Source organism: Lissotriton vulgaris, chromosome 6 (assembly GCF_964263255.1).
Source record: "Lissotriton vulgaris chromosome 6, aLisVul1.2, whole genome shotgun sequence".
NCBI lineage: Eukaryota > Metazoa > Chordata > Amphibia > Caudata > Salamandridae > Lissotriton > Lissotriton vulgaris.
The window spans coordinates 412,397,840-412,423,858 of record NC_141694.1 but is presented as its reverse complement, the minus strand read 5'-3'; the positions used below and the strand labels follow the sequence as shown (position 1 = coordinate 412,423,858).

At 44.6% G+C, this 26,019-nt stretch overlaps 1 protein-coding gene across 2 annotated transcripts in view; it reads right to left on the bottom strand.

Annotated features, from left to right (window-relative positions):
* The window catches only part of FBXO9 (F-box protein 9), a 373,518-nt gene that overhangs the window by 7,260 nt on the left and 340,239 nt on the right, over positions 1-26,019 (bottom strand). For both annotated transcript variants that reach the window (XM_086926428.1, XM_086926427.1), the window contains exon 12: positions 12,493-12,644. In XM_086926428.1, coding sequence (XP_086782554.1) covers positions 12,493-12,644 — 152 coding nt within the window. The remainder of the gene's footprint in view (positions 1-12,492; positions 12,645-26,019) is intronic.

The following is a 26,019-nucleotide window of genomic DNA, read 5'->3' as shown; positions in this document are numbered from 1 at the left end:
CGGAATGGGCACCAAATTGTTTAGTGTCAATAGCCGCTTCTTGCATGACTCAATGCACCCATCTAGCTATTGGGGAGAGGAAACAGCTGTGTGTGGTTTCCTGAGTGCTATCAAGAGTTGTCGTTCGTCCGGAGGGAGTATTTCTTGGGTCAAGTCTTCCTACGCCTTCAGGCAATCTACCACACATAGTTTTGGGGTGTCTCTAAAAGCCAGATATGAAACTGTACTGGTATGAGACTTAGTACGTCGTCCTACCGTGAAAACTAACCCGTCAGGGGAAAAAGTTCTTACCGGGATGTCCAATGCCCGGACATCAAACTCTCCTGAAGGAGATTAAACACAGAAGCATAGCCAGTTTGGAAGATAACTCCTTCAACGAAAGATATTTATTCGGCTGCCAAGACAAGAAGAGATTCAATAGGCGATTGACGTCCCACCGGACCGAATAACGAGTCTCCGGAGGCAGAGACTGCCGGATACCACGCAGAAGCTTGCGGACTAACGGGTACTCCCCAACTGGGTCTCCGTCTAGTGGGACATGACCCGCCAAAATTGCAGATCTGATCGCATTTATTGAACGATATGCCAGACCGTCAGACACCAAGTCTGCTAAAAAATGTAAGATGGGAACAACACCTGCGACCACGGGATCCAAATTCCCTTGAAGACACCAACAAACCCATCTCGTCCAGGCGGATCAGTTACGCTTTGTGGTACTATCCGCCCAGGCCTTTGACAAGAGGACTTCAGCCGGTCTCGAAAGGCCTGGTACCGACCATGGTTGCCTGAAAGTAGCCACACCATGAGAAGGAGCAGCCCCTGTGTGACTAGATGATGCGGAAACCCGTCCGGATTCAGAAGAAGGTGAGGGGGAGTAGGATTGGAAAATCCCAGGAAAGTTTCATAAGACTGGAAACCAAACTTGTCGGCCTCCAACAAGTTGTTACCAAGGTCACCTCCGCTTCTTGCTGGCGGATCTAGGCCGCCGCTCTCGTTATCATGGAACAGGGGGGAAACGCATAACCCTCTCTGCGCTCTACTCCTGAAGGAAGGCGTCCATGGCTAGAGCCATGGGGTCTGGCATCCAACTGAAGAACCGAGGAACTTGATTTTCCAGGGGAGAAGCAAAGAGGTCCACTGAAAAAGGTCCCCATAGCGAATTTACCCACTGGAATATCTGAGAGTCCAACTTCCAAAGACTGGAATCGCAAAGATTTCTCGAGTGCCAGTCTGCAATCTGATTGCCCTGGCCCGGAAGGTACTCCGCTGTGACCGAAATATGATGGTCCAGACAGAAGCCCTAGAAATCTTTTGTCAAATTCGCTAATGCCCGGGTTCGGGGGCCTCCCAGTTGGTTGACGTACCGAACCACAGAGATGTTGTCAATTTTTAAGAGGACACAGGACTGCACTCCGTCCTTGGTCCAACATAGTACTGCAAAAGAGACCGCTAAACTCCTCCGGTGGAAAAATCCCCGCACTGAGCGCCCCAGCCTGACCTGCTGGCGTCGGACTCTATGATAATATCTGGAACCGAACCGAAAATCGCTCGCCCGATCCAAGTCTCCATGTGGGACAAATACTATGCAATATCTTCCTTTCCTTCTGCCGAGCGGGGCACTGAATGGGCGTACTACCTCCTCCTCAGATGGTACGCCTTGAGGCACTGAAGAGCCTAATAATGTAGGGGTCCCGGAAAGATCACCTGAATCGACGATGACAGAAGACCCACCACCCGGGCCAGATGCCGTAGAGAGGCGTAAGGCCTGAAAATCGTTTGGCGCACCTTGTGACGAATCTTTGCCAATTTCCGAGACAGGAGACTTAAAGTCGCGTGGACAGAGGCCACTACAAACCTGAGAAAGGTCACATGTTGGGAAGGCTTGAGAACCAACTTGGTCTTGTTGATGATGAATCCTAGGTTCTGTAAAAGAGTCACCGTCTGTTGGAGCTGAGTGGATAAGGTCTGAGGGCACTGCGCCATAAGAAGAAGATCGTCCAAATATACGAATGCCCTGAGCTCGGAGAAACTCCACTGCCGGATGAAGCACCTTGTTGAAACACCAAGGGGCCGAGGAAAGACCAAATGGAAGGGCGGTGAACTCGTACACAAGAGCCCTCCAACAAAACTGTAGGAATCGTCGGTGGGGCGGATGGATGGGGACTACCAGAAAGGCATCTTTCAAGACCAACGGGCCATCCAATCAAACGGCAAAAGGATGTCATGGAGGAGATGGATCCCCTCCATCTTGAAATGGCAGTAAACTAACCACCCGGTGAAATCCTTGAGGTTGATGACTGGGAGCCGACCCCCGTCGGTCTTGTCCACTACAAAAATATTGCTGAGAAAACCGTGAGGGTGCAGAGTTGATTTGCAAATGGCTCCTTTGTGGAGCAGCTGGGAGACCCTCCTCGTAGCTCAGCTGCGCCTTGAGGGAACTGAATAACAGCGGTCGAGGACGAACCTCCTGCCGGGGTTTATGTAAAACTCTATATGAAAACCTTGAACTGTCTAAAGGACCCAAGTGTCAGAAGTGTTGTCCGCATTTCGAAAGGCCGCTAGTCGACCCCCTGATGCGAACCTGTGATGTTGTAAGAACACTTACGGCTGATACTTCCTCTGCCACCATTGGCCTTGAAGCCTCCGCAGCCTCTGAAGCGTTGTCCTCGTGTTAGATAGAAGTTCGTGTAGAGTTATATTGCCCGCGATCAGAGCCTTGTCCCTTTGAGGGATTTTGTTGGAAACCGCGACCGGGCGAGCAGCCCCTGTCTCGATCGGCCCTGCGGAAAACCCACTGGTTAAAGACCCTTTTAATACTGTACTGGGCTTTGTCCAACGATGTAAATGTTGCAACAAATTTACCTAATTCCTTAACAAAGGGATCGCCGAAAAGACCTCCCTGAGCCACTGCTCCCGCCTCCGAGGAGGCCAAATCCCCAAGCTTAGAGTTGAGTTTAATCAACAGCGAGCGACGACGCTTGGTTGATAGGGCACAATTAGCATTGCCCATGAAGATAATAGCCCGCTGGGCACAATTGGAAAGAACTTCCAGGGAAATTGGGGATCGGGAGACCTTGGCTTCCTCGGCAATGTCCAAGATTTTCGTCATTGGTCTGATAGCGTCAAGGAGATTGTCCTGACAGGAACGTCAGGACCTATCTATGCCCTTACTAGGGTCCTTCATGTATTTAGCCAGAAATGTGGCCATTTTGTTATGTTAGTTCTACTTTTATAGCGCACGACTCACCCGGGGGCATCTAGGCGCTGCTTAGAAACTAACCTGAGACTTGAAGATCAGATCAAATAAGATTAAAACAGGTAAGCTTTTAGTTGTTTCCTAAATGCACTGTAGGTGGAGATTTCACGCAAAGCAATGGGTAATTTATTCCAGTATCTTGGGGCAAGGTACGAAAAAGCTTTGCCCCCTGTACGTCTAAGGTGTTATTCGGGGCACCTGTAGAAGAGCTAGTGTACGGATCGGAGATTTCGACAGGGTACATGTTTGTGTGTTTCTTTTGCAAATAGCATGGACCTTAGCCTTTCAAAGCATTGAAAGTAAGACCGCACATTTGAAAATATGATGGCTTCCTCACTGGTAGCCAGTGCAGTTCTTTCCACAAAGGGCCCGAGGGGGAGCTTGCCGGGCGGTTCAGAATCATTCTTGCTGCAGTGTTCTGAATCATCTGTAGTTTACCAAGCAGGGTCTCTCCTACTTCAGCCAGCAGAGTGTTCCCGTAATCCAATCAGGGTTCTATTGAAGGCAATTTTCCCTCATCCAGCTAAAAATTGCAAGCTTTCCGACAATAAAATGGCTTTTCGGGTTTCTAAATTGGGGCCAGACAGTAAACATGAGCTGAGTATCTTAGGGTCCAACTCTGGTGTGAAAGCAATTTTGTTATCCAAGGAGGGTATAGGACACTCCGCCCTTAGACAAGCTCGAGCCTCCTTCTCACGGGGTTTGCGGAGTAGACCCGTGACAAAACCTGGCTACCTTGTCGCCAGGAATCCAGGCTGCAGAGCGGGGTGCATGATGACGGGATTAAGCATGTCTGAGTCCTCCTCTGGCACTGTGGAAGCGGAAGGAGTAGAGGCCGGGCGCCAAGGCCATGAGGAACCCCGCCTCCTCATCTGTATCCCCTTGGATGTCATCCTTGTCTGTCTCAGGGGAAGATAGGTCCGGGATATTCTGAGGAATACGCATCAATTGCAGGTAAACCAACTATATGGACCCCGCGGGGGCATAGATGAAAGGAACAAATGCAGGGAATACATCCCGTAAAACGGGCATTCAGGTGAGGCAGTCGAGAGGACAAGGCTCAGGCACTCCTTTCTCTTGCGGCTCCTCGTCTGAGGAGCCGCGACGCGAGAGCAATGAGACGAGAGAGTCCCTCTAGCGGTCCGCGAAAGCACCGCACCAGCTGGGGGCCGGCTGCATAAGGAGCAGAAAACGTTGCCAGCTGGGGGATCTGAAACACACTCAGAATACCAGCACCAAAGAAACGCGCATATACAATTGCAAATCAACATTAGTCCAAAAAAATAACTATCAATAATCCTATCTACCACATAAATAAAGGGAGAAGGGAAAAATCAACTTAACTGGCTGCGAAGCAGCGAAGAAAGAGGAGGAAGAGAGACAAACATGGGACTATGTACTGAGGATAATGGAAACAGTGGAAGGACTCTTGGTATTCTTGGATTTCTCCCTGGATGTAGGGAGTTGTAGGTTTTTGGTTGATGTTTTATGATTCCTTGAACATCTTTCTGGCTGCTTGAAATTTTGTAATAATAAAGCGAAGAGAGATAAAAGCATAATCTGAAGCCTGACATAGAATTCCTTCATGATATTATTAAATGCATCTTTCACATTTTATGCAGTTATGAACGAGGTATTGGGTTTGCACCTGGGTGAAAGAAGGTATTGGCAGGAGAGTTTGTTATTAACTTTCATTTTCGGGATTAACTTATTTTGATTCAGAATCCGGATGAAACCAATGCTTCATGTATTAAAAAAAAATACATGGACAGCTGGCATTCTTTGGGGATAGGCAGGCCGAATACTCATTTCTTGCATGGAGCTTTTAATTGGTTTCTCATCCAAAGCCCATCTCCAGAGTTCATCTACTTCCTAAGAGAAAGTAAGAACTTGTGCCTTGAAATGTAGAACTTTGCAGTGATGTTCTTAATCCTGTTATAAGTTTAACAAACAAGTTACTTACCTTCGGTAACCCTCCGCGCAGGGCGATTTAGGTTATTAGCCGATTTCCAAGCAGAGAAACTAATACGTTTTGAGCTCTGTAGCCTCTCCCCTCAATCCCCGTGCAGCAAGCATTTCTCCATTGAGGAGTTTTTGCAGTTTTTATTGTAACCGCATTTGGGTTGCAATTCCCTTTACCCACTTAGCAATTTTGCTATTTAGGGTCCTGAAAGGGTTGCAGGTATGGCAGGGTGTTAGTGTACCCTGACCACCCAACTCCTTTTACATCTTTTTGGTCCTGAAGAAAAACCGGTAACTCCCATTTTGGTTTGAAACATGTAGACCTAACACATACCACAGATACACTAGGTCCTATTAAAGCCTTTATTGTATCAACATACACTGTTTTTAATATTGTCCAGTAGCCTTAGAATAAATAATGTTTGGATAAGTCATACCAGGACAATTTTTAACTCGCTGACCTTTTTTTCTTTTTTCACATTCATCACTCACATACCCGCTCCACTGTATCTCAGGTGTCGCAGCACACCTTGACGGCACTCGGCTGTCAAGGTGGCCCCGATGATGAAGCATGTCACCGACCAGGTTGGTGAGTGAGGGGGTTCCTTAAAAACAAAGAAGGACTTCTTCTTTCACACTAGTGTTTCATTCCACCAATATTGGCTGTCTAGCCTCGTCTTTGGTGGTACTCCTTAATTTTGTTATATAGTTACCTAACCAGGGGATTGGGAGTACCCTTCTGTCCACCCTAGTGGATAAAATCCCTTTGCTCTCTAACCTTGTTAAATATATAGGCTCCTTTTTTTGCCAGAGAATAACAGGCTTTTATACACAACCCATCAGGTGATAATCCGCTTGTGTACGGCCCGACCTTTCTTTGGGCCTACGTAGCGAACAAAGAGCCGGTCATCCACCCGGAACGGTTGTGGGCGATTCAGGTAAAATGAGAATGCACGTTTTGGGTCCAGACGGTGGAGCCTCTCTTCCTCTCTGGAAGGTCGCGGACACGGAAAGAAGGTGGGCAAAGTGATGGTCTGCCAAATATGAAAGGCAGTGACGACCTTTGGCAGAAAGGATGGACGTGTTCTGAGCACAACCTTGTCCGGATGGACAGACAGAAAAGGAGGTTTGCAAGAAAAAGCCTGGAGCTCACTCAGTCTCCTAGCAGAGGTGATGGCAACCAGGAAAGCAGTCTTCCGAGTTAACAAACAAACAGGACAGTTGTGAAGAGGCTCAAAGGAAGCACACATCAAGTATGTAAGAACCAGATTCAAGTCCAACTGTGGCATTACGAAGGAAATAGGAGGGAAAAGATGAGAAATGCCCTTGAGGAAGCTATTTACAACAGGGGTCTTGAAAAGAGAGGCTTGATCAGGTAGCCTGAGAAAAGCCGAAATAGCAGAAATGTAGACCTTGATAGTGCACAGAGCAGAGCCCAGCTGGGCCAGAGAAATAAGGAACAGCAGGAATTCTGAAAGAGGGGCAGAAAGGGGATCCACAGCCTTTGCTGTGCACCATGCCACAAATTTGTTCCACCTGCAGGCGTATACCAACTTAGTGGAGGGACACCTGGCTGCCAGAATGACATCACAGACTTCAGGAGGCAAGTCAAAAGAAATGAATTGCCGCCGCTCAATCTCCACGCAAAGAGGAGGAGACTGGACAGGTTCGGTTAGAGGACCGTCCCCTGCTGCTGCGACATAAGATCCTCCCGAAGAGGTAGTCAGATGAGGGATCGATTGTCAAACTGAGTAGCTCGGGGTACCAAACTCTTCTAGCCCAGTCCAGAGCCACAAGAATGACTTGGGCCTGGTCGTGCCTGATCTTCAGCACTCTGGTCAGATGTTATTTAGGCGGAAAGGCGCACAACAGAGCGCAACTCCACTTGTGATGAAAAGCGTCGCCTAGCGAGTGCCGCTTTGGAAATTTTAACGCGCAGAACTGTGCATGCTCTTCAGTGACGAATAGATCTAACCAAAACTCTCCCCACTGTAAAAGAGACCTTGCGCCACGTCCGAGTGAAGACGCCAATCGTGATCCATCATGCACCTGCGGTTGAGCTTGTCCGCCCTGGCATTCAATGAACCTACCAGGTGTTGAACCAACAGGGAAATGCCCTGATGTTCCAGGTATGTATGACAGAGGGAACAAATGCCTTCAGTGCAAGCCGGATCACCCCAAGCTCCAGAAGGTTGATATGGAGCCTGAGACCAGAGACCTCTGATCTCCGCTTCTCCCGTGTGGCCCCCCATCCAAGGAGGGATGCATCCGTCACAACTGTGTGCTCCGGTTGGGGAAGGGTGAGGAATCTGCCATTGACCCAATGCCGGTTTGTGAGCCACCACTGCAGCTGGTGTGCAGTGCCCTCCGAGATATGGACGTAATCGGACAGGTTTCCCCGATGCTGCGCCCACTGGAACTTCAGATCCCACTGCAGAGTCCGAATATGACATTTGGCATGGGTAACCAGCAGGAGACCATGAGGTCCTGCAGCCTCAGGGTCATCCTGACCGAAACCCAGGATAGAGGCAGAAAGATTGGAATCATAGCCTAAATATCCTGGACTCGCTAAAAGGGAGGATAGGCCCGAAAGTGCGTCATATCCAGAACCCCTATAATGAAGAGGAGTTTCTAAGAGTGAATCAGGTGCGACTTCAGCAAATTGATGGAGAACCCCAGCAAATGCAGGAGGTAGGCCGCAGTCTGGAGGTGGGAGAAGACTGTCCGGGGCGAGGCAGCCTTCAACAGCCAGTTGTCCAGATTGGTGTTCCAGTCTTCCCCTATCCGCACAGATGAGCTGCGACCACCACCATCACTTTGGTGAACACCCGAGGGGCGCTGGTAAGGCCAAAGGGGAGTAAGGTAAACTGAAAGTGCTTGTGGCCTACCGTGAACCGCAGGTAACGCCTGTGGGCCGGCAGGACGGGAATGCAAAAATACGCAGTTACTTGGAACATGCACATTATCTCCACCAAGCAGATGTCTAACCAACTTAATCAACTCTTCCAACCAAGTCACTGCAGGTTTTATGACAACAGTTAAACTAGCATTTGCAATGAAATAGTTCTCGCCTTTACGCAGGAGCTATTGCATGGAAAATGATTGGCATCACAACAACGGGAGGGAGGGCGGATGGGGGGGGGCACGGACAACGAGAGGGTGAGGGGGAAGGCACGGACCACGGGGGAAGGGAGGGGGGATTTTGAAGGCATGGACAACGGGAGGGCAGGGGTGGGGCGGGGTAGAAGGCACGGACAACGGGGATAAGGCACGGACAATGGGAGGGAGGAAGGGCGGGCGGGCAGGGGGGAAGAAGGCACCAAAGCACGCCATGCCTGCAGTAGGAGAACCTAATTAATGAAAAGAGTGCTCAGAGCCTAAATAACAGTACCGTGTAACACTCAATGTAAAGGGGTCAGTTGCCATAGGAGGTGACAAATGAAGAGGAGGCGGTATTAAGGAGGGACTAACAAGACTATTGACGAATCAGAAGCCAGCATTTAAGTCAGACAATGACACAAGCTAATCGCAAATATGGGCGGAGAGTGGGCGGAGCTTTTATTCACGTACTCCTCTTGCAGAGCAGCGCATGCGCGCTTGCTCTAGGCTCGACCTAAAAAAAGAGGCCCTTTTCTTCAGTGGGTGAGCATATGGAGTTTTAAAATCATCATGTGTGGTGCCAATAGCGAAAGCATTTCGGAAGGTAAATCTGTGTCCCATAGAGCCATAGTGAGTATAAATGATTGACCTGAAGATGACAAAGATGTGTTTCAGTCCAAATATGCTGCAACATGGTCTGACAATGGCTTTGTGGACAGTGGCCCTCAAACTGCATAAAGATTCATCAGCATCATGCCAGACACAGATCGTACCATAGAGGATAAGAATGGAACAAGAGCCAAACGCAGGGTTATGATCGCAAGGGGGGACGGCACCACTCCTAAATGTATTGAGACTTTGATATCTTCATAGGTGTGCTAGAGTTGCCATGTGACTAACCAACTCAATATCATAAACCTAAATTGTACTTCAGAATACTGCTCCATCAAGAAGTGGTCTGGGATTGGTTTTCTGGTGACTAATCAGAGCAGTCTCAAAGGTCAGAGTGAAGTGGAATGGAAAGGAGGATAGTAACGGTTGCACCAACTGCATCAGAACACAATGTTTAGAGTAAGGAGTACTGGGCACATGTTTTTCTATTTTTGGAATGATATAAAGAGTCCTTATCTTGTTGGCTAACACCTCCTATTCGTTTTAATGAAGGGACAAAAACATTTAAAACAATTTCATATGGATGCTTGGGAATGGATTTTATACTTAAAGTTCAGAAGCAGGCATCTGTCCCTTACAATCAATGCAGGGCTTAAAGCCTGTTGATTTTAGAGATGGCATATCCTGGAAAAAGGACATAAAATTATGAGGAAAATAAGAAATAGCTGACATTTTCGATCCTAGAACTAACAGTATGTGCAAACATCGGTGGGAAAACCAATATGTCTGACCATTAAAAACAAAAAAAGGCCACAGAGCTATATGCTTTGCCAATGCTTAATTGCTTTACCATTCAAAGATGGCCAATGTGTTTAGAGCCAATTTGTTGGCCACACTGGATCAGGAAAGAATAAAAAATAGCATAACCATTCAAAGATGAATGTCAATCCATGCAAATACATGGGCTGAGGAAAACAAAAATGTGATGTGGGGAATGCTTGAATTAATCTCAAGCACTAGTAATTATTTGGGCAGCAGTCCAGTTCATGGTTATTTGTTCACAATGCTTCTTTGGGGAGAAACCCACCATATACAAATCTGCCTTGGTGCGGTTTCAACAGGAAGAGTTCAGCCGTACCTGCCAGGCCATGTCACCTCCAATGCGAACACAAGCAACCCCAGACTGGTTTTGGCCTATTTAGACCTCGCCAGTGAGGTATACCTCGATGTACACTCACGGATGGTGTTCATGGATGTTTATTTTTATTTAGTAAAATAAAAACCATACAAACCGGGCCAGCTCTGCATACATGTGCAAGCATGGACAACTATCTTGAATGGCTTTACAATTAATTAGAGAATAGTAAAGACTATTCCAAGATGGCCACCACAAGAAATACCAACACAGAGTAGGGTGCACTCCAAGTGGCAGCGAGGGCTTGGTATGCATGTCCTGGGAAGCTGCCGGTCATCATAATAGTAAAAGGTTTTTTAAAAAATAGTCAAAACAATAGCCTAATGAAGGTGTCTCAAAGAGCAGATCTAAAAGGATTTGAAAGTCACCACCTCAGACAGGAGCGACACCTGTGCCTTTCGTTCACTGCACTTCAGCACTGTCTAACATCAGATAACTGTACTGCATGAACATGCATTTGGATCAAGTCTGACACTAGGTGATGCCTTTTTTTCTGACCCTACTGAAATACTGAGTGGCCATATTGTTGCGATATCACTGTGTTACTAAATCGGTGTGCTATCAATCGGTTTTACATGTAGCAAAACAATAAAGAGAAGTTTAAAAAAAGAATGACACTTGGAATATACATCTAGATCGGGAATCTGTGTTGAGAAACACCAACTGTGACCAACAGCCTTCCTCTTTTTAAGAAGGCACAGCTTTGCAAACAAACCACACATTGCACAAACCATGCATGCAAACTATTGAACCTGCTTTTACTTCCTTTGCATTTCGTTTTCAAGAGATTTTGATATGACTTTCTTAGTTCCCTAGGATATTGAATATTATTCCAATAGTGAACTCCCTCCTAAGCTAGCATGGGCAAAGGACACGAAATGGCACAAAAAGTGATCTATTTACAAGGATCACTTAAAGTGTTGAGAAATGCAAAATGTTCATTACGCGGGGTTAATTGTATATAATTGCTGTGTTAAGCATAATGTGCACAATTTTCACCATTTTGCATAATAAACAATTTCGGGTGAATTTAGCTCTCAGTAGATGGTTTATTATGTTTTTAGTATACTGCTGTTGACAATCTCAAAATAGCTTAACCTCTTCGCTGCTGATGACGAGCTCAGCTCGTCATCATCCACGGTAGTTGTGTGCTGATGACGAGCTGAGCTCGTCATGTAAAACGGCTCTTTGAATTTTGCCGCACACAGCGGGAAAAGCCGCCGCAGCGATGCGGTTAATCACAAGTCAATGAGGAGACATGCAATTGTATTGTAATTGCATTTATATAGCGCTTCCTACCCCTGACGAGGCGTCAAGACGCTTATTCAGCGAGTAGCACGCTACTCCGGGACCCATAGAGGATTAGTGTTGAATAAGTATAGTGAAACATGCAAGTAAATTTTAAGTGGTGGATAGGTTAGTCAGTTATTTGGATTCGGAAAGATATAAGAATGATAGAAGAGGAAAAAAAGGTTTATATTTATATAGCGCCTTACCCCTGAAGGGTGTTGAAGCACTTTTCTGGTGAGTAGGATGCTACTCTGGAACCCATAAAGGATTAGTGTTGAAAATTAGTATAGTGAAGTATGAAGTAATTTGAGTGGTGGATAAGTTATTTGGATAGAGAAGGGTAGGCTGTGGGATCGAAGAGGAAAAGAGGTTTGTATGTATATAGCGCTTGCTACTCCTTGATGGTGTTTTGAAGCACTTCATTGGCGAGCAGCACGCTACTCTGGAAGCCATAAAGGATTAGTGGTGAATTAGTATAGTGGATTATGGAAATTGAGAAGTGAACATGTTCGTCTGTTATTTTGATTGAAAAGGATAGTGGAGGGACAGAAGAGTGAGATTTTTTTTGAGGTCTTAGCAGTGGGAGGAGGCTTTTGGATGAGTAATATGGGGTTTTGGAGGGGAAGAGCCCCCTAGCCTGTTTCTACTCACCAGTACTATATGTGGGGAGGATACAGGTAGATCCTCCTGTCTAATGTAGGCTCGGTAGACTGGTTTAAATAAAATAAAAATACCTTGACAAAAGACATTTTCATCTCCTGCTGCCTTCTCAAATAATCTTTCTATATAAGGTATGCCCTCGCATACAAAAGGCATGCAAGATAGCGACAAAAAAGTATCTTGCATAATTTTGCCAAAAGTCTACGTAATTTTGGATCAAGAATAAACACAGATTCAGGACACCTCTATAAAGTTCCCACAAAGTTGTATTGTATACCTGACTGAAATTAACTTTATAAAGTGCTTAACGTGACAATGAGAATTCAAAAAAGTCATAAACTGTTTTCTATTATGAGATTCTTCCATTTGGTTTGCTCTGCAGACAATACTGCCTGACATGTTTCTACTGAGAGCTTACCTGTAAGCAATGTGGCAAGAATGATGAATCCAGACTAGCTTGTTATACTTCTGGCGGCCACTGGAGCAAATTTGAAGGCCCACATGAAAACTGTGATCAGTTTCTTGCACAGGAGCACGACGAAAATATCTGTACCTGTAATCCAGTGGTTTCTGAGAATAAAAAATGACACAAAATGAAATATAAAAGTTCAAGCAGTATCTGTTGTTTCCATTAGTCTATTTATATGGTACTCTCTCAGAAATACAGTAATACAAAATCTCAGAGATGATACATCTGACCAATCAATGAAACAAAAACACATACAAACAGCACCAGCAGTAACACGATGCAAAATGAGCCTTCATTGTTCTACTAGACTTTTACTATGTCTACATTTACTGGGTTATGACATTACTTTGCCAAAAACAGCAGGATATACAATTTTTAGGCAAGCATCAGGAGTTCAGAAAAACACAAATTTATTGATTTGTAATATATTTGTTTTTATTTGGGATTGATGTCATTATTACTTTAAGTAAACGTATTAGTTAATTAAAAATTAGAGTTTGTATGAGAATACAGCCACTTGTTACTTTATATTTAATTGATAATTCAATAAAAGTTGATATTACATTTGGTAAAACTGAATTAAAAATAAATATATTTAATAAAATATTGTTTTTGGCTTTAATGTAAGAATAAGTTTATGAAAGATTTTAAATTAATTAGGAAGGATGACACTTTACAGAGAGGGTTGCTAATGACATTCTATCGTAACCTCTCAAAGGTGAGCGGGTTCCCCGATAATAAAATCCTGACCAAACACATACCTACCATCAAACCGTATTATCCAAACTTAATGAACCTTTAAAAAAAACAAAGTACATTTTTTAGGTGAAAATTTGCATACAATTAGGTTGAGGCTTAAATGGGGATAGTTTGAGAGCAGTGAATGAAGAGTGTGACACTTCAGGATCTTTTCCTCATAAGAGACCATCTGGTCCGGAACATTGTTCAGAATAAAATGTTTTAATACAATGTATTACAAAATTGATTTCAAAATTTGCAGTGGTGTGTGATTGCTGCACAGAAAATAGTTTCGCTAATATACATTAGTACATATGCCCATACGCAAGAAGGATGTTTTAATGGGTGAAAATCTGGCATTATGGTGTGTAAATCCATGACAATGACACACGCCTAGGAATGGGTTGCTTAGAGGTCATTCTTTGAATAATTGTTCATAAAGTACACAAACTTCTATTTCTCTCTCTCAAATCAGATCATAGCACATTCTTATCTGGGACCCTCCTAAAAGTAATCAGGGACCATGTCTGGCAGAGGATGCAGATATTTCTGTGAACTACATCCAGTAGCTTGTGTGACTCATGACTAATTAATTAAATCTGATCCTTTTTGCCTCTACTCTCAGGCAACAAACCCTACAGCTAACTGGTCTTGTCATGTATAAGAACGTCTGAAACTGTAAACAGTGGTAATATCACAGGTGTTTTTGTAATCCCTCCCCCACACTACGGCCAAATACATCTTGGTAAGTCAAACCAAAGTAAAAGACATGAGTAGGCAATTTCTTCAAATCCCATTGCTTTTTTATGAATTCCATGTTGATACATCGATCTGCATAAAACAAGATTACTGTCTCGAGCTTTTACGTATGGGTCTAGCACAAGTGCCTTTAAACCGAGGGGGCGTGGCACTTAAATGATGACAGATGTATGTACTTCAAAGTTTAAATTATTAGATATATTCAAGGATGCTAAATGTATAGAATATATTCATTTTTAATTTCTTTATTGGCATTTTGCAACTTAAGATATAACTAATACAAAAACACACCGGTGCAAGGCCAGAATCTTAACAATTGCAGTGTAAATACAGTAGTAGTTTCCCAAGTTTTTGGTCGAATTTCAAGTAACAACATACATAGCTTGTTAGTATGTGTGCAATAAAGGGGGCAGAAGGATAGGAGAGGGGGGCACCAAAAGTACCCATCGGAGGCAGGTGCTCCACGACCAAAAGAAATCAATATTATACACATATCCCACATAGACGGAGTGGGAGAGCAGGAGGGAGGGGTGACCAGGAGCAGCACACAACTCCATCGACCCGCCAAATACCGGTCATATTTCTCATCATTTATCAGGTCCTACATCTCACAACGGGCAAGGGGGGGCCGGAGGCGCCGCCAAACAACTACCCATCCACGTCAAGTCTGCCGGTCGCCCTTGTGGTGGGGTGGTGGGAGGGGGGTTTATGGACTCTGGGTCAGACTTGCGAACTCCGATGACCCTGGGACCGAGCTCTCTACCTCTATGTCAACATCACCCAAGCAGCCCACCATATAAGGCCACATCTCCAAGTCCCTTTCTGCATGCTCGTCACTGCATGTCAGACCTTTCAAACCCAATTCACCAGATCTTTGAAAATATAGAGCGAACCTTCTTTTTCCCTTTCATGCAGTGCAGCACAACAACTTCACTTACTGTGCTTTGTTGTGTGAAATATTAATAAATATATCCCTCAAAGATTTGGCACAGGTGGCCAGAATTTTTCTTGTCTTGGGCCTTCTACAGTGCTACGCTGCCTTTAGGCTAGGGTTGACCAACTGAAATGACATGAAATTACATACAGGCAGAAAATCACTGTTTGTTAAGAAAAGGACAATTTTCAAAGAATGAGGGAGTAATCCATCCAAGGTTCCAGCCTGGAGCATTTGTACGGCAGGTTACAGTGTGGCACTAGAAGGCTGGGATAAGAGCACATCAGTCATGTTATGTAGGCACTTCTAATTGTGTTAATCGTTTTCCATTAACTAAAAATTTTAAAATAAAAACGCTATAGAAACACTGATTACAATAAAATTAAATCCCTCCATTCATAGACCATGCCTTCTTGCCAGCTGCTGAAGTGCATTTACCTCAGGGCCTGGGGCACTACACAGACTGCTGGAATGATGGCTACGCCCTTGCCAGGGCTGGCTGTAGTGCAGGGGCAGATGGTGCGAGAATATTTGTTGTGCCCCCCCCCCCCCCCCTCCCCTCCCAAAGACCTTCTGCGCCAAGGATTCAATCAGTACCACCTGTCAATGGCGCCCCTCATTTCTACATAAACCTGCTCTCATGTGTATTTAATTTCTTCTAAACTGCTACTCATACCAGTAATGTAGGGTAAAGTAGGGTGTTGGAGTGCGTTATATCACACACATATTATAAAGACATAATGATTTTTTAAGTGTGTAAGCCAATGTATAGGAAATTTTACTTGAGCCCTGGGCCAGTGGAATTTTTCAACTGTCCGTCTGCTGCGTTTTTCCCATAATTATAGAACTGCTGCATTTTCCACAAATTCCATCATTTGCCGCATATTCTGAGGATTTTGGCTCAAATGGTTCAAAAGTTACTAAAAATACACCAACACGCTTCCGTGCATTGGAATGACCTTTGCAAAGGGTGACTAGTCACCTTTCTGCTGCTTATTGCTAGATTTGGGTGCCTAACTGGTTCTAATGAGGTGCAACCTATGCACAGACAGTATTACCACGTTTTCAAAAATGACAAAACAATTAAGTAATACTAATTCAAAATGTACTGACATAACGCCACATAATTTACCTTTTCTTCCTGCATAATTTACTGAACCCTACTGCATAACTTGGCACTCCTCGGACGTGTAATTCCAGTGGCCCTGCTAAAGACAATGAGGACTGCAACATGTAGGAGTCAAATGTCATCCATACTGGTAGACATATGTTAAGACTCCTTAAGTCGAGATTTAAAACAGAACATAGTGGTTGGGATTGTGTTTACTAATTATTATTATCCAAAGGAAGAAAATAAGAACTGTAGTTCTCCTGTATTGGAAGCTTTCATAGATTCACATGCTTGAATCATTCCCCGTCGTCGAGTTGGGAGTCTCCGCTGCATCAAAAAAGCAGTAGAAAAAAAGGAGGGATGAAAGGGAAAGCTCACAGTCACTGGAAAAGGTTCCTCAGCACTGCCTGTCCTACTGCCACATCATTGTTAGCGGCTGCTTCCAAGCAGTAATATCTGGTGAAGGTGTGAGTACGCATCCAGGTAGCAGCCCTGCACATATCCTGGATAGGTTCTCCAGCAAACAAAGCAGTCGATGTAGAGATTGCTCTCGTAGAGTGCGCAGGCACCTGTACTCGCAGAGGTTTTCGTGCTGCTTGATGGCAATACTGGATTCCATTCGACATCCACTGAGCAATCTCCCTCTTGAAAAGAGGATAGCCCTTTCTGGGCACGCTGAAAGATACAAAAAGCTGGGACTATTTGTGAAAAGCTTTTGTTCTTTGTTGATCAAATTTTAGACAACGCTGAATATCCAGCGAATGAAGAGCTCCTTCAACTGCAATTGTTGGTAGAGGGAAGACTGTGTTAAGGATAAGAGGTTCATTCAAATGAAAGTCCGATGGCACTTTGCAGATAAACTTGTCATTAGTACGCAGGACCACTCGATCATCCCTAAAATGTACAAACGATTCATGTATGGTCAGGGGCTGACTTTCCCTTCACAATACATGGTTTTTACCCCTTTTACTTTTGTGCCAACCATCGTAACATGCGATTTAGAAAAATGTATACTAAGATCTATAGATTTCATAAAAACAGCAAATGAGTTTAAAAGGATTTGTAACCCAACCGCTGTACGTGCTAAAAGGGCGGCATCATCCACCTACTGCAGCGCCGGAATTGGTCCTTTCCCTGCCCTTGGTATATACTTGCACACCTCAGATAAAACTGGAGCCAAATTATTAATGTAAAGGGTGAAAAGCAGGGGGGCCAAAATGCACCCTTGCCTAACACCATTGGTAATGTGAATCTTCCCTGTACAATTATCCATATGGTCGTATCTCACGGTGGCAGATAGATCCCTGTGCAGATCAGCAAGGAAGTACACAATATTTTTATCCACGCCAAGATGGAGAAGCATCTCCCATAAGTTCGACCTATTCACTCGATCGAAGGCCGAGGAAAGGTCCATAAAAGCTAAATATAGTGTGCCCTTTTTGGCGACTGTGCACTTCCCGATTAAGAGTTGTAAGTTAAGGCATGGATCGATTGTGTCCCTGCCTTTCCTAAAGCCAAATTGTATATCTGAAAGGGTATTGGTTTCAGCCAACCACCCCATGAGCTTACTTAATACCACCCTTCCAAGCACCTTAACAGCAGAATCAATAAAGGAAATGCGTCTGTAACAACTAGGGTCCCCTCTGTTTCCCTTTTTAAAAATGGGTGCTATTACGGATTCAAACCAGGTGCCCGGCAGTCCAGATTTGCAAGCATTATTAAAAACATTATACAATACTTTAGACCATGTCTTAACATCAAATTTAAAAAGGTCATCTGGAACGCCATCCGGTCCCGGAGCCTTATTACACGTCATCTGGTTAATGGTCTCTGCCACTTCTGATTCTGTGACAGATAAAGTATAAGCCTCGTTCACAAATGGAGTGTTGACAACCCCTCCCGGGTCCGCACCTTCCTGTACTGACTTGAAGTGGGTACACCAAGCCTGCTCCTGAATACCAAAATCAAGTTGGCTATTAAAGGAATCTTGGAAGAGGGGTTTATTAACCACTTCCCAAAATTTAGAACGGTTTTTAAGAACATCAATGGATAGTAGGTCATTTCAAGCCTCGCTCCAGATTTCCCTTTTCCTCGTTTCTAGGGCCGCTTTATAGGCTTTCCTTAGGGCTACTACAATAGGCTTGTCCACAGAGTTTTGTTTCAAAGCTGCCAACAATTTCTGATGGGCTAACGAGCAGTTCCTCCCCAGATTTATTCTGCACCCTACAAGGCCGTTTAAGATCAGCGACGACCTGGGTACAGATTTTAGTGTAGGCCTCTAGGACGTCCTTATCCCCTGCATTTTCATTCATACAAATGCGCATATCACAACCAACCTTGGTTAGTAGGTTGGCTTGAAAATCCTGTGGCACCACCCAACACCATTTAATTCTGCGGGCCTGATCTATGGGCCGAATATCCAATTTACCCACCTTCCTATTGCAAGTTTCGGGTTTCTTAATAGCATCCACCAAGGTCAAAACCACTGGATTGTGGTCACTAAACGTAGACCAGATTGCCGTGTAACTGCAGACCCTGGTACCCAACATAGCACTAATAAAAATATAACCAATAATTGAACGTGTACCATTCCCTTTATAGGTACAATTCTAGCCCCTTTAGATATACAAGGATATATTAGGCCATTTTCTGCCATCAGCACCTCCAAAAATTCACCCTGCGTTGAGTGCTCGAAATGGGTTTCCCCTTGATCTGCTGGGCCTAAACTATCCCAGACATCACAATTCTCATAACAGCTATGTACATTAAAATCGCCTAAAAGAATAACCAAATAAAAATCTCGATTATCCTCTTTATATGAATCAAGAAAATGATACAGATTGACAAAGTGTTCATTAGGAAAGACTCTACAAAAAAGAGTTATAAAAATTTACAATAAGAATAGTACCAATATAAGTGGATGCAATTTGCACTGCTAAACAGTAGGGTGAGCCTGTATCCAATTTAGTATGAGTACCCGGAATATTTACAGAAATCAGGGTCCATAACCCACCCTTTGCCCTCCCCATTAGTTGAGGCTATTGCTGGGAGAAAATAAGCAGTATAACCATCTAGGCATAACCAGTTCTCAGTTTCCCATGTTTCCTGCAGCCCGATGATGTCTGCTTCACATAAAACATTTCTCCATATAACATCATCCAAGTTATTTTTTAGGCCCGCAATATTCCAGGTAAGAATCTTCGTACCCTCATTAATCTCAGTGGGGACTACCCTTTCATCAGTAGAGGTGCCTAACGCTGGGGTTTCCTTTATATGAACCATACCCCTGTACATAGCATTATTTGGTGATCCTGGGTTGGCTAGTCAGTCAATCTCTTCTAGGCTTGTAATTACCTCAAATCAGTTTTGGGTGGGTACAGTAAAATCATAAGGACCCTGAGCCTGTGTTAAGTGTATGCGTTCAGGCCTTCCACTTGACATTGGTAGCATATTTCGATTAAAAAAACCCTAAGGGGACAATGCTAATGCCATCCTCTCTGAAGTGCCTAGTTCCAGCCCTATCCAGAATCAGTTTGACAATCTGCGGAGACCCAAAATTCCATATCACACAGTCCCCTCTACTGGTTTTGACGGAGTTCCCTACCCAGGTAATCCTACAAGTCATTTTAAATTCTTTAAATAAACGACTACCTAGTCCTGTCAAGTTATCTAAATGGTGAAGAGCCTTGTTTCTAAGAGAACCCCAATGTTCCTCCACACCACTCTGCAAGGGGGTAACATTTGTCAAAATAACGGTGTAAGGGGTCGCCTCAGGGGGTAGATTTAACCTATCTGCTCTGTGTTGGTGTGGATGGTCAACCCGGCCCAGGACATTATTTGTGTCACTACTAAGATCATTCCTTAACCTTTTGTTAAAGTGTGGAGCATGCTTGTAACCTGTATTAACTGAGGGGGCTTGGATGGTAGCAGTACTACCCACATCAACCACAATTGGAGTTTGGTTTGACACGGCCCCCGAACTCCCAGTCGAGGCGATAGACACGCTAGGCCCTCCGTTCGATGGATTACATTCGGAGAAAAAAAGCGGATTCACAATTATGCTAAACCTGGAATCAATATCAGAGAGTTTAGAGGAAATAGGTTTCAGTAATTCCAATATTTTCTCCTCAAGTTTAACTACAATTCAGTTTTCCAGGTCCCAGAATACCTGCTCAGACCATGCCTGTGAGCTAGTACCCACCAAACTAGGTGCACTCGAGATAGCAGCCTCAGACACACACCCTTTCTTTCCCCGTGTACCTTCCCTCGTTTTCAACACTTTACTGGCCTGTTGTGAAGTGGCCGGGACGCTGCCCGCTTAACTTTTTTTTTGCTACAACGATGGCCGGACACTCCCCATTTCTAGCATGGGTTAATCTTTATTGGTGAGTCAAGATGTTAAGAGGGAAGGACAGGTAGGGGATGGTGTCCCATCTGTATGAGAAAACAGGTGAAGGGGCAAAATTATTGCCCACCCCTACCGCACAGTTGCTGAGCCTTTCTGGCGTCGCTTTTAGCACCTTCAATTGTAATTCATTTTAAACATTTTTAACCATTCTTTTATCAATCTCTAGTCAGTCCATTAATCCACATTAATGCATGCTTTATCTCTCTCCACACTCGGGATTTTGATGCAGTTTTCAAATTTCTAGTACGAATGCTGTGCCCATCCGGACCTCTTGCATAAGCACGACAAAGGCAAAGGGTTCTTCCAAAAACAGCGTTTATTCAAAAACCAATGCATTTCGAGCATCAAGTGCTCTTCGTCAGGGTACGCTGGAAGTAATACAGAAACACAATATTCAGTAACAGCTTAGCTCTGTTCAATGTGTGACATTTTTATACATGCTTAGTACATAATGTATCGTTTATGGGTCTCATTAAAATTAAAATCATTCTTTACATACCAAGTGCTGAACGACTTGCAAAATCGCTTAAAGCTCATCACTTTATATAAAAAAACCTTTTCATTAAATTCACTAACATTTCTCTGTTATATCCCCCAATCATGTGGTTCACTGTGATGTAGTAGCTACCTCAATTAACACTCAAAATACTTAGCATTGCATGTCCGTATGCTCAAGTTCCTATTCATTGTCCATATTTATCAGTAAATGCTAAAAGCATACATCATTACCTTTAAATATGCATGCGTCCGCCGATCGTTCCATCCCCTTTATTTTATATCGCCTGTGCCTCACATTTCCGTTTTTCACTTTCACAACTCGAAACAATTAAAAGCAGCTCAAACTCTCATACTAGAATGCCCATTATCTCTCCCTTACGCGCTTACTTGCATGTTATCCTTTGAGTGAAAAAGTTTCATAATCATCGCGTCGCACTATCATCGCTTACATTTTTAACCATAGCGCTAGCACTACATACCTGTTCTAACGTTCTCACTGCTGCATTCGACAGCTTCGATTCTCTCACAGTCTACTGAAACTACCCTTATTTGAACCCCTCCCTTTCTAAACCACTCCTCTTCATTACGGTACTAATTGCTGCCTAGACGTGGGGGCGATGTTAATGTGTTTTCTTGTTGCTCCTTAACTACTGAACCCACAATCCAACATTCCACCTAAAAGTTTATTATGTACTCTATAAGCAAATGCTGTGTTACGATGTTTCATAGTGCCACTGTATTCCCAAAATAAATAAATACTTCCAATGTCAAAGTTCATTGTCACACAGTTTCATCCAAGAACCCAGGTTTTTACTCCGTGTTTTGTGTGGTCAGGTATTTTGCTTTCTTCGTCGGTCTTCAATAGTTCATCAGTTTTTTGCGGGTGCTTCCCCAAGTCGGGTTTACAATGTTAGTGGCTACATGGAGGGTTTTGGGGAGCACTCCATATACACCCGCAAAAAACTGATGAACTATTGAAGACCGACGAAGAAAGGGGTTCAAATAAGGGTAGTTTCAGTAGACTGTGAGAGAATCGAAGCTGTCGAATGCAGCAGTGAGAACGTTAGAACAGGTATGTAGTGCTAGCGCTATGGTTAAAAATGTAAGCGATGATAGTGCGACGCGATGATTATGAAACTTTTTCACTCAAAGGATAACATGCAAGTAAGCGCGTAAGGGAGAGATAATGGCCGTTCTAGTGTGAGAGTTTGAGCTGCTTTTAATTGTTTCGAGTTGTGAAAGTGAAAAAAGGGAAATGTGAGGCACAGGCGATATAAAATAAAGGGGATGGAACGATCGGCGGACGCATGCATATTTAAAGGTAATGATGTATGCTTTTAGCATTTACTGATAAATATGGACAATGAATAGGAACTTGAGCATACGGACATGCAATGCTAAGTATTTTGAGTGTTAATTGAGGTAGCTACTACATCACAGTGAACCACATGATTGGGGGATATAACAGAGAAATGTTAGTGAATTTAATGAAAAAGTTTTTTTATATAAAGTGATGAGCTTTAAGCGATTTTGCAAGTCGTTCAGCACTTGGTATGTAAAGAATGATTTTAATTTTAATGAGACCCATAAACGAGACATTATGTACTAAGTATGTATAAAAATGTCACACATTGAACAGAGCTAAGCTGTTACTGAATATTGTGTTTCTGTATTACTTTCAGCGTACCCTGACGAAGAGCACTTGATGCTCGAAATGCATTGGTTTTTGAATAAACGCTGTTTTTGGAAGAACCCTTTGCCTTTGTCGTGCTTATGCAAGAGGTCCGGATGGGCACAGCATTCGTACTAGAAATTTGAAAACTGCATCAAAATCCCGAGTGTGGAGAGAGATAAAGCATGCATTAATGTGGATTAATGGACTGACTAGAGATTGATAAAAGAATGGTTAAAATATTTTAAAATGAATTACAATTGAAGGTGCTAAAAGCGACGCCAGAAAGGCTCAGCAACTGTGCGGTAGGGGTGGGCAATAATTTTGCCCCTTCACCTGTTTGTTCACTGGTGCCTTAGGGTTTAGGCACTTACCCAACCTGCACGCAAATAAGGAACACGAGAAGTTCCGATTGAAAATGGAAAAATGGAGTAATATGGAGTGGTCCCCAAAACCCTCCATGTAGCCATCTGTATGAGAGGCATCCTCTGATAACTCTGTTGATAATGATAGTCCCTGAAGCTGCGGTGTTTCCACCTGGCCGTCTGATATATCAACTGTTCCTGCTGACTCTAACACCAACAATGGGCCAGTTAAGGGAACACCAATAGAGGAACGACGATGGTCCATTGACAGTCGCCTTTGGGTTAGTTCAATCTCATGCCAGAGAACTGATTCTGCTCTCAGTAGAAAAGCATCAAGGGTTCCCACTACCCCTGAGCCCCTTGCCCCCTTACCATTGCCCTTACTCATGACCGTGGGTGACTCAAAATGTATACAGCTGAAGATTACACAAATGTCAGTATAACAGATGCAACACAAAAAATTAAATATAAAATCACTAACCGAGTCATAAAAGGAACTAAAATGTCAATATAAAGGGTGTGGCCCAGCCCAGCCTCCTCCTGGCAACGACGGGCTTAGACCGGCCCGGGCTTCGCCCTGCGCAGCCCGCGACGCGGGAACCCTGTGGTGATTATATGCGCCTCCTGGCACTTTCCTCCGTCATTGGCAGTGCGCGCCTCGCCGCTGGGGGTGCCGGGAGTTGAAGTACTGCGATGGCGGCGCAGGCGACAAGTCTCTGCGACTCAGTGGCGGTGGCGGCAAGTTGCGGCGGCGATGCTTACCTCCAGGAACAAACAAACAGGGCTCCCGCTCACCGGAGCCCTGTGGTGATTTTAGGCGCCTCCTGGCGCTTTCCTCCATCGCTGGCAGTGCGTGCCGCGCCACTGGGCCTGCCAGGAGTTGAAGTCCTGGAATGGCGGCGCAGGCGACAGGTTTCTGTGACTCGGTGGCGGCAAGTTACGGCGGCGATGCTCACCCCCAGGAACAAACAAACAGGGCTCCCGCTCCACCGGAGCCCTATGGTGTTTATATGCGCCTCCTGGCGCTTTCCTCCGTCATTGGCAGCGCACGCCGCACCGCTGGGGCTGCCGGGAGTTGAAGTGCGGGGATGGGGGCGCAGGCGACAGGTCTCTGTGACTCACTGGTGGCAAGTTGCGGCAGCGATGCTCACCCCCAGGAACAAACAAACAGTCTTGTACATGCCACTGTGGATGACTGAACAGCTGCATGTGAAGGCGCTTTGACTAGCCAATTGTCCAGGTAAGGAAAAACCTGATGCCTTTGCTTCCTCAGAAAAGCTGCTACTGGAGACAGGCATTTGGTGAAAATTCTTGGCAGCCGACTTGAGGCCAAATGGCAGTACCTTGAACTGGTAATGGCTTCAGGCTATGGCAAATCAAAGGCACTGCCTGTGGGAAGGATGGATGGGGATGTGAAAATATGCATCTTGTAAGCCTTAGGTAGTCATATGATCCCCTGTGTTTAGAAGTGATAAAATGTCCAGAAGAGAGACCATGCGAAAGGACTGCTTTTTGAGATACGTGTTTAGAGTTCTCAAATCCAGGATCGGACGCCATTGCCATAAGTTATTGCGTACCAGAAAGAAACGGGAATAGAATCCCTTCCCTCTCTGGGAGCTTGGAACCGGTTCTATTGCTCTTTTTCGGAGCATTGTAAGAATTTCCAAACACATGAGATGTAGGTATTTTACCTTTTGCAGTCCTGGAGGAGTAGAAGGCGGGATATGCAGAAATTCCAACGTATGGCCCAATTGTATTAGATTGGGGACTCATTGGTTTGTGGTTATTTTTTGCCACTTGTGAAGGTGAAAAGAAATGTGCCCCCTTAGGGGAGCTTGTGGAAAGCTGGGAATAAAAATTGCCGAATCCTGAGGTTCATCGTTGACGTCATGAGGTATCTTTTCCCTGACGTCCTGGTCTTCCTCTGGGGGCATATTTAAAATACGCCCCGACTGTGGCTGTAGTTGAACATATTGTTGTTGATACGGCTGGGAAGATGTAGCGTATGAGGAGTATCTACATGGCTGATATCCTCCCCTGTAGCAAGCAAGGGTCCTTCCTTGTGCTCCTCTTAAGGGCACTTTCCAATACTGAAGCGTCCCTAAAGCCTTCGCTGTGTCTGTAGCTTTGTTAATATCCTGTAGTGCATAGTCGATCTGCTTCCCAAATAAAGCTTCTACATTGAATGGAAGGTCTAGGATCTTATTTTGAACTTCCGGTCCAAACGAAGTAGCTCAGAGCCATCCTTGACGAAGTAACAAACACTGCTGCACTCCCCAGCGATCTGAATGCTGTAATTGTGATATCCATTGCACAATCTATAACCTCTGCAGATGCTCTCTTGCCCACCTGGAGAATTTTCTTAACTTCTGGTTTGCTATCTTCAGAAGCTGATCCATATACTGAGACTGGTCGCACCACATTTGTCTGTCATATCTACCCAGTATGGCAAGGGCATTAGCTGCTCTGACCCTCAGAGCTAACATTGATGAAAAGCGCTTACCGGCGCTATCCAAGCGCCTTCCTTCCCTATCAGGGGGCATGGCAATGGGTGCAGATGGGTTTTCGGATTTTCGCTGCGCTGCCTGAGAGATTACCGAATCCAGTTTGGGATGGCCCACCAAAAAGGCTGAAGCATCCTCTGGAGACTTTTATTTCTTTTCCAACCTGGATAGCACTGGTGTCACGGGCGCTGGGGTCCTCATGACCTAGAGTTCTTCCCAAACAGGACTTATAATGGGGTTAGCCCTCACTGATTTCCTAAAGGGCTCTTTAAAATTATGTAAAAACAGTCAGTTTGGGTAGCTGGCATTGGTAGATCAAATCTCGTGGCAGCTCTCTCTAACAAGTTATGAAAACCGCCAATATCCTCCGGTGGTGAGTCAATGGGTACCGGAGAAGGAGAAGGCGGCGTGAGAATGAGGTAGTCATTCAATTCTCTATGCGGATCTCTAAGCTCTCCCTCTTCCTCCTCATCATCAGTACTATCCG